We start from the raw sequence: 15,648 nt of genomic DNA on the forward strand, positions 1-15,648 counted from the left end.
TAATAGCACAGTAATAATGCAGTAATAATGCAGTAATCGTGCAGTAATAACGCAGTAATAGTGCAGTAATAATGCAGTAAAAGTGCAGTAATAGTGCAGTCATAATGCAGTCAAAGTGCAGTAATAATGCAGTAATAGCACAGTAATAATGCAGTCATAATGCAGTAATAGTGCAGTAATAACGCAGTAATAGTGCAGTAATAATGCAGTAAAAGTGCAGTAATAGTGCAGTAATAATGCAGTAATAATGCAGTAAAAGTGCAGTAATAGTGCAGTAATAATGCAGTAAAAGTGCAGTAATAGTGCAGTCATAATGCAGTCAAAGTGCAGTAATAATGCAGTAATAGCACAGTAATAATGCAGTCATAATGCAGTAATAGTGCAGTAATAACGCAGTAATAGTGCAGTAATAAGGCAGTAAAAGTGCAGTAATAGTGCAGTAATAATGCAGTAATAATGCAGTAAAAGTGCAGTAATAGCGCAGTAATAATGGAGTAATAGTGCAGTAATAATGCAGTAATAGTGCAGTCATAATGCAGTCATAATGCAGTCATAATGCAGTAATAATGGAGTAATAGTGCAGTAATAATGCAGTAATAGTGCAGTCATAATGCAGTCATAATGCAGTCATAATGCAGTAATAATGCAGTAAAAGTGCAGTAATAGCGCAGTAATAATGGAGTAATAGTGCAGTAATAATGCAGTAATAGTGCAGTCATAATGCAGTCATAATGCAGTCATAATGCAGTAATAATGGAGTAATAGTGCAGTAATAATGCAGTAATAGTGCAGTCATAATGCAGTCATAATGCAGTCATAATGCAGTAATAGCGCAGTAATAATGCAGTAATAGCGCAGTCATAATGCAGTAATCTCCAGCTCAGCATTTGCACATATCGATTACTTGTAGCTTCCCCTGGATTTTTGAATCTTTCACTGGTTTTGTTGTGCAAGTAAACGAATGTTACGAACCTGCTGCACTTCCAGACCGGGCTGAAACTCACTCGATGGGACTTTTGGGGAAAAAAAGGTTTTTATGTCAACGTATTGGAATGCAAAGCTTCTCATAACTCAGAGCACATCAGTGATAAAGAAAAAAAGGCCCCAAACCAGTCATTTCTCTCCAAACTGTTTTATTCCACATCATTTTCATTCCATCATCATGTTTTTTACCCTGAATCGTTCTTCATACACTGAATTCTCCACCTGTCATGTGTCTTTTTGTTTGAATAAGAAAATGAAATTTATAAATAATATCAATATTTGTTAAAAAGAATATCTTTATAATTCACCAAAAGTTTATACCAAAGACAAAACTTCAGCTCCTTCACTGCTTTTCATTCACATTTGCTGAGTTAATGATATCTGAGAGGTTCCGCGTGGAGAAATGAGCTTGTATTGTTTATAAATGATGGGTAAAAAAAAAAATCACATTTCTCCTCTGCACCTGGCAGTTTTGATTTGATTTGTTTTGATTTGATTTGATTTGGTTTGATTGTGAGGATGTGTATCTTTAAGAGAAATCCGTGAGGTTAAACAGGTATTTAAGTATTTTATATTAACTGTGAGCGTTTTTACAGTATTACTATTATCACTTTTTTGAATAAACTACTGTCACCTTTTTTGTAAATGCAGTGAAATCTAGTTGTTGTGTGAGTTGTGTAAGTTGTGTAAGTTGTGTTTTTGTCTGTTGATTTTTAAAATTAAAAGTTCACAATTGGATGTTTGTTTTTGTGGCTTGAATGTGGAACTGTTCAGTGATGTTTGTTGTAATATCGCCACCTAGTGGTCATATGCTACACTGGACATTTTTTCCTAGAGCTTCAGAGTTAAACTTCTACAGCAGGTAAACACGGTACTTCTCCAACTTTGCAGTTACAGAGTCTGATAAAGTGTGGGAACACCATGTCTTTCATGGCTTTGAGTCCAGAGATGCGTTATTTAGAGAGCAGACAGACGTCTGGAGTGATATCTATCATAGAATCACCTGCCCAGTCACTGCACCTCAATCCTACTGAACTGCTCTGGGATGAACAAGTAATCTGCAACTAGTGAAGAACATATTTGGAGAGTTTTAAAAGAGGCACCTCAAAGTATTTCAGCTGAATGTTTTGAGAAACGAACCGTGTGGATGCCGAGAGCGTGTGAAGCTGTTCTTCATGCAGAGGAACGATTTTACAATAAAATTAATGTGGGACATTTATAGATTTATTTGGTCGAAGAAAAACATCATACTGTTACATTACTAAGTACAAAAGATGTTTTATGGTGTCTCTCAAACACCATAAAACACTGTTAAACACCATAAAACACTGTTTCCACACTTTTCACAGACATTGTATTCACACAAACACAAGCATTCACGAACCCTCATCCCACCACTACCACAGATTATTTAATGCACAAATACTTATTTATGTACAAATTGTAGTTATTGCACAGTTTTTTTATGAATGCACTTATTGCAGGTCAAGTTCTTGTATTGAAATCCATCCAAATACTTTAAAAGTATGAAACTACAGACATGTTTTATTCTGCATTTAACTGCAGAAGCTTTTACACTCCACCTCTACTGCACTAAAAGGACATAAGAGCTTGTAATGGTTGCGGTATTTCCTGAGCTCATTGTTTGGCTCACATGACGCTTGTTGCTATTAGAAACGAGAGAGCCAATCACAGAGCTCTGCCAGCAAACTACATCAATTATTTATCACAACCGTGTTTCTGGTGGTTACAAGGAGCCGCTCAAACATCAGGTAATTACACACATTTTTAGGCTTTTTTAGGATTTCAGGCTTTTTCTCAGAAAACTCTTATTTTCATCTGGATACTTTAAAGCTCTTAAAAATATAACAAAGCCAACGCAAAAACTTTGCTTAGTATAGAATACATGACATCTGTGTGTGTGTGTGTGTGTGTGTGTGTGTGCGTGCGTGCGTGCGTGCGTGCGTGCGTGTGTGCGTGTGTGTGTGTGTGTGCGTGCGTGCATGCGTGTGTGCGTGTGTGTGTGTGTGTCAGAGGTGGCAAAAGTACACACATCCTTTACTTCAGTAGAAGTACAGATCCTCATGGTTTAAAATACTCGGGTAAAAGTTGAAGTACTGATTATACTTTTTTACTCAAGTGAAAGTAAAGAAGTTTTGGCTCAGACATGTACTTAAGTAAAAAGTAGTTATTACTTCTACCTGTTTTAGCTGTTAACTGGACCTCACATCATGATAGATAGATAGATAGATAGATAGATAGATAGATAGATAGATAGATAGATAGATAGATAGATAGATAGATAGATAGATAGATGGATAGATGGATGGATGGATGTTATAGCCTAGTGGGTTAATGTCAGGGTCACCACGAGGATGAGTTTGAGAGTTTGATTCCTGCTCGAGCTGGTGGTTGCTGTGTTGGTAAATAAAACTTCTGGACCTTGTCCACTCTGAAAACATTTCAATTCTGTGTTGGATTGATTTCCTGGTCTTTAATGAAAGATAACTCCACAAAAAAAAGCACTTCTGTGGTCGCTCAGTGGATTAAGGCTTGTGCCTGAACATGGTCCTTAATATAGTCCACGCTGGTGATAAGGTTTCAAAGCCGGTCCTACATGCCTTCTTTCTTACTGCGCTGCCATGAAACCCTCCAAGTATGAACCCTCCAAAAAGCACACATGCTGTTCAGCAGCGGTCGCTCAGTGGTTTAAGGCTTGTGTCTCATCTAAACATGCATCCATACAGTCTGATCTCTTCCATGGTTCAGTAGGTTAAGGCTGGTGCCTCGCTGATGGTGAGGATCAGGGTTTGAATCCTGCTATTTACAATGTGGGTTCAACTTGTGCTACTTACATCTGTATTCGCTTCCTACATCTTTCTTTAGCGTTAAATTCTTGTGTTGATGGTTTGAAAAGAAAGATAGATCTGCTCTAATCAAGCTTCCCATCCTGTTTTTTCCTGATGGCTTAGTGGGTTAAGGCTGGTACTTTGCTAATGTTGGTGGTCAGGGTTCAAACCTGGCTTTCTGTCTGCTAGTCATGAGGTAGGTTCAATTCCTGATTCCTGTCTTCATATTCTTGTTTTGATGGGTTAAAAAGAAAGATAGACCTGCTCTAAACAAGCTTCACAGCTTGTCCTTCCTGACGATTCAGTGGGTTAATGCTGGTGCCTCGCTAATGGCATGAATCAGGGATCAATTTCTGCATTGTCCCTGCTAGTCATGATATGGGTTTGCTTCCTAAGTCTGTCTTTAGCTTTATATTATTGTGTTGATGATTTGAAAGAAAAGATAGTCCTGCTCTAAACAATCATCACAGCCTGTCCTTCCAAATGGTTCAGTGGGTTAAGACTGGTATTTTGCTGTTGGTGGGGTTCAGGGTTCGAATCCTGCTTTCTGTGTTTCTTTCTGGTCTGAATTTCTTGCTTTGACGCATGAAACGAAGGATAAACCCCCCAAAAAAAGAAGGTGAGTTGTGGGACTTGATGGCTTTGTGGTAGAAGCCTTGCTTCTGGGCTCAGAGGCTGCTGGTTCAAATCTGGCTTGTCCCCACACTGGCTAAGTTGTGTGGAAATTAGTGTGTGGTGAGCAATGGAGTGGGTGACTGTGCACAAAGGCTGTGAAGACCTGCTGGGTTCAGCCTCAGAAAAATTGAGAGTAATAGTTTTGCATTTAGGGGAGGAGAAAAAGGTTTTAATAAATCTTTTTTGTCCGGATCCTATGTTCATACTTTTTTGGATGTTTTTGCTTCATAACCCCCTGTTTTCAGCTTCTCAGACGCCAGGGGGGCACACGCCTGAATATTGCCCCCCTGGTTCAGGATACGCCCTCTGAAACCGTCCACAACCGACTTTCCACGCAGCCATTTCTGACAACTTCATCACTATGGTCACTGGAACCTTCCACACTCTTAACTTTGAGTCCTGGCTGGCGTTTGAACCAGCAACCTCTCAACCCAGAGGTAAAGCTCTTCCAATTGAGCCACAGGATCTCCTGCAAGAACCTGATTTTTAGGACCTTTTTTAGGACCTTTTTTGGTTCTTTTATAAAACTTTTTAAAGGATAGCTAAGGGGTAGGAATTGAACCAGGTGAGTCAGACAGCAGAGACCGCATCACTAACCACTACACTACCAGAGGGGTGACCATCAAGGATTTGCTTATTGGACTCTTGGTTTTTCTATAGTTACCTCTAGTTTCATATTGAACATTATAAGAAGTTTTTAAAAACAGAACAATAAAAGGTCATTAAAATTGGTTGCTGGTAAATCATGGTATATCAGTGGTGCAGGTGTTGGAGATGTGGTTCTTGTACCTGAGTCACTTCTCATAGACTTGGAGTAACTGAGAGAATGTACAGGAAGGAGAAGTTTTGACCCTCTACCATCATGATCTAAGAGAAAACAGTGGACTCTTAACTATAGAAAAACCAAGAGTCCAATAAGCAAAGCCTTGTTTGTCACCCCTCTGGTAGTGTAGTGGTTAGTGATGCGGTCTCTGCTGTCTGACTCACCTGGTTCAATTCCTACCCCTTAGCTTTCCTTTAAATTGTTTAAAAAGTTTTATAGAAGAACCAAAAAAGGTCCTAAAAATCAGGTTTTTGCAAGAGATCCTGTGGCTCAATTGGAAGAGCTTTACCTCTGGGTTGAGAGGTTGCTGGTTCAAACCCCAGCCAGGACTCAAAGTTAAGAGTGTGGAAGGTTCCAGTGACCGTAGTGATGAAGGTGTCAGAAATGGCTGCGTGGAAGGTCGGTTGTGGACGGTTTCAGAGGGCGTATCCTGAACCAGGGGGGCAATATTCAGGCGTGTGCCCCCCTGGCAGCTGAGAAGCAAAAATGAAGCAAAAACATCCAAAAAAGTATGAACATAGTCTCCGGACAAAAAAAAAAATTTATTAAAACCTTTTTCTCCTGCCCCTAAATGCAAAACTATTACATTTATTTATTCTGAGGCTGAACCCAGCAGGTCTTCACAGCCTTTGCTCACAGTCACCCACTCCATTGCTCACCACACACTAATTTCCACACAACTTAGCCAGTGTGGGGACAAGCTAGATTTGAACCAGCAACCTCTGAGCTCAGAGGCAAGGCTTTTACCACAAAGCCATCAAGTCCCACAACTCACCTTCTTTTTTTGGGGGGTTTATCCTTCGTTTCATGCGTCAAAGCAAGAAATTCAGACCAGAAAGAAAAACAGAAAGCAGGATTCGAACCCTGAACCCCACCAACAGCAAACTACCAGTCTTAACCCACTGAACCATCTGGAAGGACAGGCTGCAACAATTGTTTAGAGCAGGTCTATCTTTTCTTTTTAACCATCAACACAAGAATTTAACGCTAAAGAAAGATGTAGGAAGCAAATACAGATGTAAGTAGCACAAGTTGATCCCACATTGTAAATAGCAGGACTTGAACCCTGATCCCCACCACCAGCGAGACACCAACGTTAACCCATTGAACCATCGGTAAGGACAGGCTAAGAAGCTTGTTTAGAGCAGGTCTATCTTTCTTTTCAACCCATTAAAAACTAAAATATATCGCTAAAGGAAAATGTAGGAAGTGAATCCTGATCGTGACTCGCAGGCAGAAAGCAGGATTCGAACCCTGAACCCCACCAATAGCACGACACCTGATTTAACCCACTGAACCATCAGAGAAGACAGGGCAGGAAGTTTGGTTAGAGCAGGTCTATCTACCTTTAAACCATCAACACAAGAATATAAAGCTAAAGAAAGATTTAGGAAGCAGGAACATAACCGACATCGTAACTAGCAGGATTCAAACCCTGATCCTTACCATCAGCCTTAACCTACTGAACCATGGAAGAGATCAGACTGGGATGCATGTTTAGATGAGGCACAAGCCTTAAACCACTGAGCGACCGCTGCTGAACAGCATGTGTGCTTTTTGGAGGGTTCATACTTTGTTTCATGGCAGCGCAGTAAGAAAGAAGGCATGTAGGACCGGCTTTGAAACCTTATCACCAGCGTGGACTATATTAAGGACCATGTTCAGGCACAAGCCTTAATCCACTGAGCGACCACACAAGTGCCTTTTTTTTAGTGGATTTATCTTTCATTAAAGACCAGGAAATTAATCTAACACAGAATTGAAATGTTTTCAGAGTGGACAAGGTCCAGAAGTTTTATTTACCTACACAGCAACCACCAGCTCGAGCAGGAATCAAACTCTCAAACTCATCCTCGTGGTGACCCTGACATTAACCCACTAGGCTATAACATCCATCCATCCATCCATCCATCTATCTATCTATCTATCTATCTATCTATCTATCTATCTATCTATCTATCTATCTATCTATCTATCTATCTATCTATCTATCTATCTATCTATTATGATGTGAGGTCCAGTTAACAGCTAAAACAGGTAGAAGTAATAACTACTTTTTACTTAAGTACATGTCTGAGCCAAAACTTCTTTACTTTCACTTGAGTAAAAAAGTATAATCAGTACTTCAACTTTTACCCGAGTATTTTAAACCATGAGGATCTGTACTTCTACTGAAGTAAAGGATGTGTGTACTTTTGCCACCTCTGCTTCCCACCGGTACTCTCTCTCACCGGCTGCCCCCCCCCCCCGCCCCCGATCCTGCCGTCGTTCATTCTATGCTTATGCTGCTCATCCCACGTTCCGCTCCTACCAAGCGCGGCCTCGCCTCCTGTTCATCGCATACCATTTAACAACAAAAGGCATATGTGCAGTAACTAACAGCAGAGATTCACCAGTATACAATACAACACCTGGAGCATCTGTAAGGTTTGATTTTTCCGCCACTTTCGCGAGTTCTTCTGCGGCTGCTCAGTGCTGATCGACATAACTGACGTTAAATGGCAAATTTTCCCCCCTTGTGCTCGAGATATCAGGGTTCGGCGACATCGACATAACCGATTAAAAAATGCTTAGACAAAGCGAGAATTTGGCGGTTCCACTTCAAAAACGTCGACTTAATAGGGTTGTCGAGGTAACCGAGGTCGAGATAAGTGGGTTCCACTGTATATATAAAATTATAGACATTTTACAGATTTGAATGATGAATTGTTTTTATCTGTACGATCAATAAAGACAGTAATTTAAGTTTGTGTCGCCATTATGAGGGAAAAACCCACAAAACGCCACCTAGAGGGTAAATTGTGTAAAACATGGCGGATTTGGTGTTTGATTTGAGACTTGGCGCAGAAATAAAACAAAAGTTTACTGATTAAAAATATTTTTATCTGGAGTTTATTTATTTATTTTATATCTAATAAAGGAAGTCGTGGATAAACGTATTTTTTGCCGAAGGTTTTAAATGTATATATATATATAAAATTAATATATTGTATTGTATTAATATATATATATATATTAATACAAAACAAATGTTTTGTATTATGTTACCTAATGAATGTATCCAGGCTGAAGATCCACATATAGAACACAAGCAGAGAAAAGATGATGATGATCAGAAATGTGTCTGTTCTCAGTCATGTTCTCATCACTGACTCCCTCTGTCTCATCCACATTAACCCCAAACTTCTTACTGCCTTCTGCCTGCTGATTCTTATCTCCATAAACTAGTCTACATCTGTGGTGAGTGAGGGTCAGGACTTTATACACCAGCGGAGTGAAAAAGACGCGCAGTAACAGGAAATCGGTTGTTCGGCTGAAATCAGCGCGCAGTGAAAATAAAAAATATATTTCACCAAATCAATGAATTAAAACTAAAGTAAGAGCCGGTTTTGAAAATGTAAGAAGTAAAAAGTACAGATATTTGTGTAAAAATGTAATGAGTAAAAGTAAAAAGTTGTCTGAAAAATAAATAGTGGAGTAAAAAACTGATACCAGAAAAATCTACTTAAGTACAATAACGAAGTATTTGTACTCCGCTAATTCCCTCGTATGTGTGTGTGTGTGTGTGTGTGTGTGTGTGCATGTGTGTGTGTGTGTGTGTGTGTTTATGCATGCGTGCGTGCATGCGTGCGCGTGTGTGTGTGTGTGTATATGCATGCGTGTGTGTGTGTGCGTGCATGTGTGTGTGTGTGTGTGTGTGTATATGCATGCGTGTGTGTGTGTGTGCGTGCATGTGTGTGTGTGTGTGTGTGTTTATTCCCTTTAGAAGTGATGGCATCCCCAGTAGACGACAGCTTGATAAAGACCATTGCGATCGAGAGGGTCATCGCTCCCATCGCCACTCACATCTGTTACCTCACACTGCTGTCAGTGACCAACCACGAGACCCGACAACTCCTACAACTGGAGACTTCAGCTCGTGCTGTGGCCAAGGCCTCCAAGAACATGGCTGATGTAGCATCAAGGTCAGTTACAGTCACAAGGAATATAATGGAGATGTTTAAAACGGTGTATTTGTTAATGAACCATTAAAATATACAGATCTACCGTGCACTTTATTTGGAACAGCTCACGACCCAATAATGTAGAGAACTTCAATTAATCTTCACATCAAACAATGAAGGAAAGATACGAAAATTAGGTTTTTCTTGACTTTTCACATTTGTCCGTCTACAGAATCGACACAGAATAATGTGAATAAAAACTTTCAGGGAGCAACAGTTCTACATGTCGAAATAACTTGATGGGATTCATCAGAACAAACTGGTCAATTGAAATAACTCGTCTTTACAATCATGAGAAGTAGAAAAGCATCTCAGACACAATGCATCAAACCTGTGGGGAAAATGAGCTCCAACATCCACATCTGTCAGCCTGGAGGAGGAAACTGCAGTGGAGTCTCTCAATAAACTGCTCAGTTAACGAGTTTACTGAGCCTCAGTGATCTCATTTATACATCTGAGCATGTGAGGGTTGAGAGAACTGCTCATTTTCTTGCTCCAGAGCCCGTCAATGGAGGCTCAGGATTGTGAACAACATCTGAGCTTCCAATTTCCAAACACATGTTCTATACATGACGGTTATTTGGATCAGAATTTGGCATCAAAAGTTGAAACCCATAGACCCAATTTTCCAGTCTATCAGGTGTCACAGTTGCGGCTTCTCGGTTGGATGATGCAGCTAATCGGAGGATTGTTGCAGACACCGTGTGTGTGTGTGTGTGTGTGTGTGTGTGTGTGTGTGTGTGTGTGTGTGTGTGTGTGTGTGTGTGTGTGTGTGTGTGTGTGTGTGTGTGTGTGTGTGTAGCTCTTTATGGATTTCCATCTGATAGTGGCGACTTCACATAACTGAACTCGTCTCCACTGGATCATGAATACTGGTTCAGTGATTTGGTTCAATGGACCTGATCTTTGTGTGTGTGTGTCAGAAAAGGTAAAAAAAAACATAGCCAACGTGGTCTTTATTTAACTCCATCCCACAGTGTAACGTGGTCATGATTAACATGGACTGCAGGTCCTGGACCTCGGGTGAAGAACATAAAGCTCTGTGGTGTTTTTTAAAGTAAATGTTGCGTTTGTGATCTGAAATGTAAAATGTAAACGTTCTCCTGCCCACAGAGTGATGGCTGAGTCAGACGATGATATCATGAGGTTGGAAATGGGTCCACTTTTGGAACCTCTGATGATGTCAGGTCAGCATGTTCTTCTCGCCACACAAAAGCTCAGCATACATCCAGAAGTTAAAGAGCACATGGAGGAACTCATTGAAGCCACACAGAATGTTCTCCTGGGAGCCGTAAAGGTAAAACCAGGAGGATTCTATAGTTGTTTTTCTCTCTTACTTTAGACTAAACAAGTGTTTTATTGATGCAGGTTCTTTTAGTGGAAGACGATGCAGCAGTGAGGAAAATGACTTCTGCTGCTCACCGGCTCCTGAACTGCCTGAGAGATGTTGAAGGTGCAACAGATATTCCCTCGTTACTAAAAGCATTCCAGGTATTTTCCGAGGCGATGCTGTCACTTCACAGCTCGGTACTGGAGAGAGCAAACGAGCTCCGTGATCAAGGGCAGCAGGATTGTGTGAAGACCTCTGTGGAGATTCTGAGAAGATGCATCTCAATGCTTCACACTGCCATGTACACAGCAATCAAACACCCAACCAGTAATGTGGCACAAGACTCAAAGAAATACATACTGCAGCTAGTGGACGCCACCGTCAATGACATCATCCTGGTGCTCAGGAGCAAGTCTCAGCGCAGGTCCACGGGCTCATGTGGATATTATACAGACAGACGGATCAGATTATTGAACATTTTGTCCAATCCAGAAATTATGTTTGGTAAAGACAGTGACATTGACGTTGTGCTGCGAGATCTGGTGTTCCACAGCATGGCTGTTGCAAACACCTCGCAGAGAGAGATGAGGTTTTGTGTGACCGCAAATTGCAAACTTGTCCTGCAGCTGTGGTCAGAGATATCACAGCAGATGAGACCGATAGGAATCAAATGTACAGATATGCAGAAGCTAAAAGACCAACAAGAGAAATTGTGTTCATTTTTAATGATCCAAATCCATCAGCTGGATGAAGCAGTGGTAAAATCAACTCTGTACCAGATCATTGACACTTTCGTCTTAACAGCGAGTCCTCTAGAGCAGCTGGTAAACACCATCCATAACCTCTTAGAAGCCGACCTGGAGGACGGTTTGGACTTGGATCGTGTCCAAGCTTTATTTAAGACGTTCATATCGTTTGCAGACAGGATGGCTGAAGTAGCCAGCTTCATTTCTGCTCTAGCGATTGAGGAAAAGAGTCTGGAAAGGGTGGAAAACTCTATTTCTTGCCTTTTACGACTCAAGGACGGAGTTGGGCCACTTCTTCTGGAGCTTGAAGGAGATTCAGTGCAGTACCATGGAGCTTTACATCAACTGATCAATTTCCACCAGAAATGGGGAGAAGAAACCGAACATCTGCTGAATGCGTTCTGTGACGTCATCGACGTAAAGGATTTCATTCACCTTTCAGTTCAGGAGATGAAGTGTGATTTGGATAAGTGTGTAGAAGCACATCGATCTAAGGACCTTCACCTTTTAAACAAACATACAAGACTTCTGATTGGTCGAATGAGCCAGGCACTTCAGATTGTGAGAAGATGTGTGGATAAGAGCGATGATCCCATCTACCGTAACGGATTACTGGTACTTGTTAAACAAGCTGAAAATTCCTTAGCTGAAGTGAGAAATTACACAACAGACATGTTTAACACCAACTTTCAAGAGGAAACGTTTTGTTTGTTGACCAACAGCATCACAGTGGCGATCCAAAAATTCGACGTTCTTCATGAGGGTTTAGATGGTCATCAGCATCCACATCTGCTCAGTCCACTTAGAGAAGAAGCTCGGCAGGTGGCTACGACTCCACCTGTCCCTTGCGTTACTGAGGGAAAGACGGTAATGTACCATAAGGCCAAAACTGAGGATTTAGATCTTGAAGATAAACAGAAAGATGCAGCAGAGAAGCTTCAAGATACGCTTTCAGAAAAAGAAAATCCAGAACTTTCCAAAGTGCATCAGTCTGAAAGCAGAAAGTTAAAGAAGTCATTTCTTATCGACTCAAACTTTCTCCAAATGTCCCAGAGGGATGAAATGTTGCCTCTCTTACATGAAGTTGTTCTCATGGTCAAAGCTAAAAACATTGAAGCTCTGAATCAAGCTTGCACACGGATTGTGGATCTTTCCAGTTGTTACATTCAGGCTACAAAAGAAGCTGCCAGTATTGTGGAGGAAACCACTAATGAAGAACTGGAAACTCTTCGGTCTGAGCTGGTGACTCTGACACCACTGCTGGTCCAGGCTGCACAGGAAACAGCCATGAGCTCCATCAGGATCATAGATACGGTCTACAAACATAGTGCTTGTTTTTCTGACCTCATCAAAAACACACTCACTATTCTGCTGCCAGTGTCTGGCGTGTGGTATCACCTCGTCAAGGCAATGACTCCTACGCCAAACACCTGCATTCAGGAGCTCACGGATCTCACCTGCTTGTGTGGAGATACAGTAGAACTTGTGACATCAGCTGATATTAAAGTGAGGAGTGGTGAGAGTAACGACGGCATAACATCTTTATTTAACAAACTCCAAAAAACTCAAACTAATACAAAGAATCTCACAGACCTTCTCATCTCCAAAGCAAGTCGGTCTGAAGAACTCGATGGACCGTGTATCCTCTGGGCATTGTCCATCCAAGTTCTACTCACCTCACTAGATAGGATTTTGGGAACGAGTACTAATCATGGAAGAGGACATCTAACACCAAAAAAGAGATTAGCAGCCTTATCTGAGAACTCTCTCCGAATCCAGGAGGCAGCAAGACTGTGTTCCATAAACTGTCAAGATAGCTGTAGAGCAAAACTCCTGAAAGGTCGAGATGATGTGAAAGCTCTCAGTGAAGTCTATTTACAGGCCATGGAGGATCTCAGTACTGTATCCAGGTCAGGTGTCCTAAAGCTGGCGAGAACAGAGCTCCTACAGAGGCAGCTTCAGATACAAATGAAATCACTTTGCTGTCTCCTGAGTAAAGTTAATGAGGAGTACGTAACAGCAATTCAGAACGCTGTCTCTCTGACTTCTTCTGCAATCATTAAAGATCGTTCCAGGGAATATGAAGAATTCCACACACGGTTTGAGACAACTTCAGAGTTTCTCCTGAGGAATGTTAAAACTGCTACAGAATCTGTTCAAGACTGTTTAAACTTCATGAGAGATGTAAGACAGAGGTCCAGTCTGAGGTTCATTAGTGATCATTTGTCATTTCAGATGTCTGAAATTCTGAGCAGGTTGAAGTTCATCATGGAGACGCAGACCGTCTCCGAGTTCTTTAGTATCGATATACAGACGCAGTGCTGGGCAGCAAAAGCACATTATCTCGTAGAAGAACTTTACAAAGTGGATGGAATTTTTTCCATCACAAAAGAGCAGATAAAGTTTGGCTTGCAGGGCAAAGAGTACAGTGGAGCTTCACAGGTGGACCTAAAACCAAGTTCTACCACGAAGGACACCAGACCTCCTAGAAAAGTCATCACTCAAACAACAAACCTCGTGAACATTCCTCCTCCGAGCAACCAGGAATCAAAAATGGTGATGAATCCTTTAACAGTGACATCAACAATGGATTATTACTGTTCTCACAATTCATCTCAAATTAATTCATGTATTGTGTAGGATCTCTCACAGAGAAGAGCACGAACGGCCGGGTTCAGCTCTCTGGATCCAACTCTGACCTTCACATCCCTCTTCCTGAAGCAAGAAGCAGAACGATGGGATGTTCATGGAAACCAGATCGTCGAAGTGACCAAAGAAATGGCTGATAAGATCTATGACATGACCCAGTATCTGAGAAGAAAAGGGCCGATTCAGGTAAAACTCTTTTCAAAGGATTTTTTTCAGTCGTACCACGTTTATTTTTTTTTTTAAAGAACTTCATTTAATTTCCAGAGTAAAGACGCCTTTGTATCGTCAGCTAAAGATTTAGTCTCGAGCTGCCAGACTGTTACGTGCTTCGTGAAGGTCATAGCAGAACACTGCCTCGATCAACACTCCACTCAAGAACTGTGCAGCGTAGCAGAGCAGATCATCACCATCACTAACCAGCTCACCATCATATCCAGGTAAGACAATTAGAACTATTTAGTCTCAGTTACGTTACAAATTTCCGTCAGCAAGTCGTCTTTACATTAGAGGTGATTTTAAACGTTTTATTTAAATCCAATTAAATAATAATTCCAGTGTCTCAGAATTTTACACAAACTTTCAATTCTAGATTTAAAGAAAATCAGGAAAAGTGTGTTTTGTGTAGATGTTCAGTCTGAACAGCTCCGGGTTCTCACTACACCTTCATTCCAACACTGTGTCTTTCTACAAGACTTTAACCAGTAATTAAACAGGATAATATCTCATGTGACCTGAGGGCTGCATGGTGTCTCTCCAGTGTTAATGCACTGACTCCTGCATGCAAGACTTCTGATGAAATCCTGGTGAAGAACGCCCAGAACTTGCTTCAGACCGTGATCCGAGGGGTACGAGCTGCAGAAACGGCGTGCATTAAGGTAAGAACATATCAAATGTGATGAACTCGAGTATTATTAGAGTAAAAGTACAACAAAACTGGGTTGAGCACAGAGTTAAAGACGAGTAGAAATGTAGAGATTTTGCACAGAACATTTTAGTCTCCACTTTTGAAACCTTTCATACCCTTGTGGTTTTCTACACTCGTGTTAATTGTAAGCAGAACGCAGGACATTTCTGTGCTGTTTTTAGGACCAGTTGGTATAAACTCTGGATGTTGTGCCTGAAAACCCCGACCAGCACATCTGGCTCCAACACTCCTTCCCTGGTTCAGATCTTTACCGGCTGAATCAGTTCATGTGCACATCAACATGCAGGTGTTCAGGTTCTTCAGAAGTGGAAGCTGCATGTGCTCAATATAACCACTTTTATTATTTAACCTTTTCTGTGACACTTTGAATTTATCCAGTGAATATAAAAAAGCTGGTTATTTTTTCCCCACTGAAGGGTCTGAGACAACCTGAGCCCCACTCTGAGGCAGCGAGAGCAGCTTCCCTGTGCTTCCAGTGGAAAAAGAAGCTCCTCATCCACCGGACCCAAGAACAGCTGAACCCTGAGACAGATGACCTGGGACTCCGCAAGACTTCCCCCCACCACACGACTCCCAGCCTGGTGCCGGCCGTCTGCGCGCTCCAACACTGCACAACACCTCTGTGATGAAGAGTGTAAGAACACACACCTGTGTGAAGAGTGT

The 15,648-nt window shown here is 41.3% G+C and overlaps 3 protein-coding genes across 5 annotated transcripts in view; all 3 read left to right on the top strand.

Moving 5' to 3' along the window:
- itga9 (integrin, alpha 9) overlaps positions 1-1,722 on the top strand; it is a 45,960-nt gene extending 44,238 nt beyond the window's left edge. Inside the window, exons 24-25 of the mRNA XM_083539032.1 lie at positions 1-291; positions 502-1,722. The exon at positions 1-291 is cut by the window's left edge and continues 1,461 nt beyond it. The gene's annotated coding sequence lies outside the window, so the exon portion shown is untranslated. The remainder of the gene's footprint in view (positions 292-501) is intronic.
- A 1,002-nt stretch (positions 1,723-2,724) lies between these two features.
- The window catches only part of LOC310724856 (catenin alpha-2-like), a 55,738-nt gene continuing 42,814 nt past the window's right edge, over positions 2,725-15,648 (top strand). The window contains exons 1-5 of one of the 2 annotated variants that reach the window (XM_083539228.1): positions 2,725-2,756; positions 8,397-8,571; positions 9,101-9,296; positions 10,449-10,632; positions 10,704-12,424. In XM_083539228.1, coding sequence (XP_083395354.1) covers positions 9,103-9,296; positions 10,449-10,632; positions 10,704-12,424 — 2,099 coding nt within the window. In that variant the 5' untranslated portion in view covers positions 2,725-2,756; positions 8,397-8,571; positions 9,101-9,102. Of the gene's footprint in view, positions 2,757-8,396; positions 8,572-9,100; positions 9,297-10,347; positions 10,381-10,448; positions 10,633-10,703; positions 12,425-15,648 lie in introns of those variants that run through there. The other variant, XM_083539229.1, reaches the window with a different exon arrangement.
- Positions 12,435-15,619, top strand: LOC310724855 (uncharacterized protein). 2 transcript variants are annotated; one of them, XM_083539226.1, is made up of 5 exons: positions 12,435-13,967; positions 14,052-14,246; positions 14,325-14,497; positions 14,818-14,935; positions 15,402-15,619. In XM_083539226.1, exons 1-5 carry the CDS (start codon positions 12,456-12,458, stop codon positions 15,609-15,611), a joined length of 2,208 nt encoding a protein of 735 aa, XP_083395352.1. In that variant the 5' UTR covers positions 12,435-12,455; the 3' UTR covers positions 15,612-15,619. The 2 variants fall into 2 exon arrangements, with proteins under 2 accessions (XP_083395352.1, XP_083395353.1); XM_083539227.1 differs by lacking the exon at positions 15,402-15,619 and having other exon boundaries at positions 14,797-15,112.

Source organism: Silurus aristotelis (genome assembly GCF_946808225.1).
Source record: "Silurus aristotelis genome assembly, chromosome: 4".
NCBI lineage: Eukaryota > Metazoa > Chordata > Actinopteri > Siluriformes > Siluridae > Silurus > Silurus aristotelis.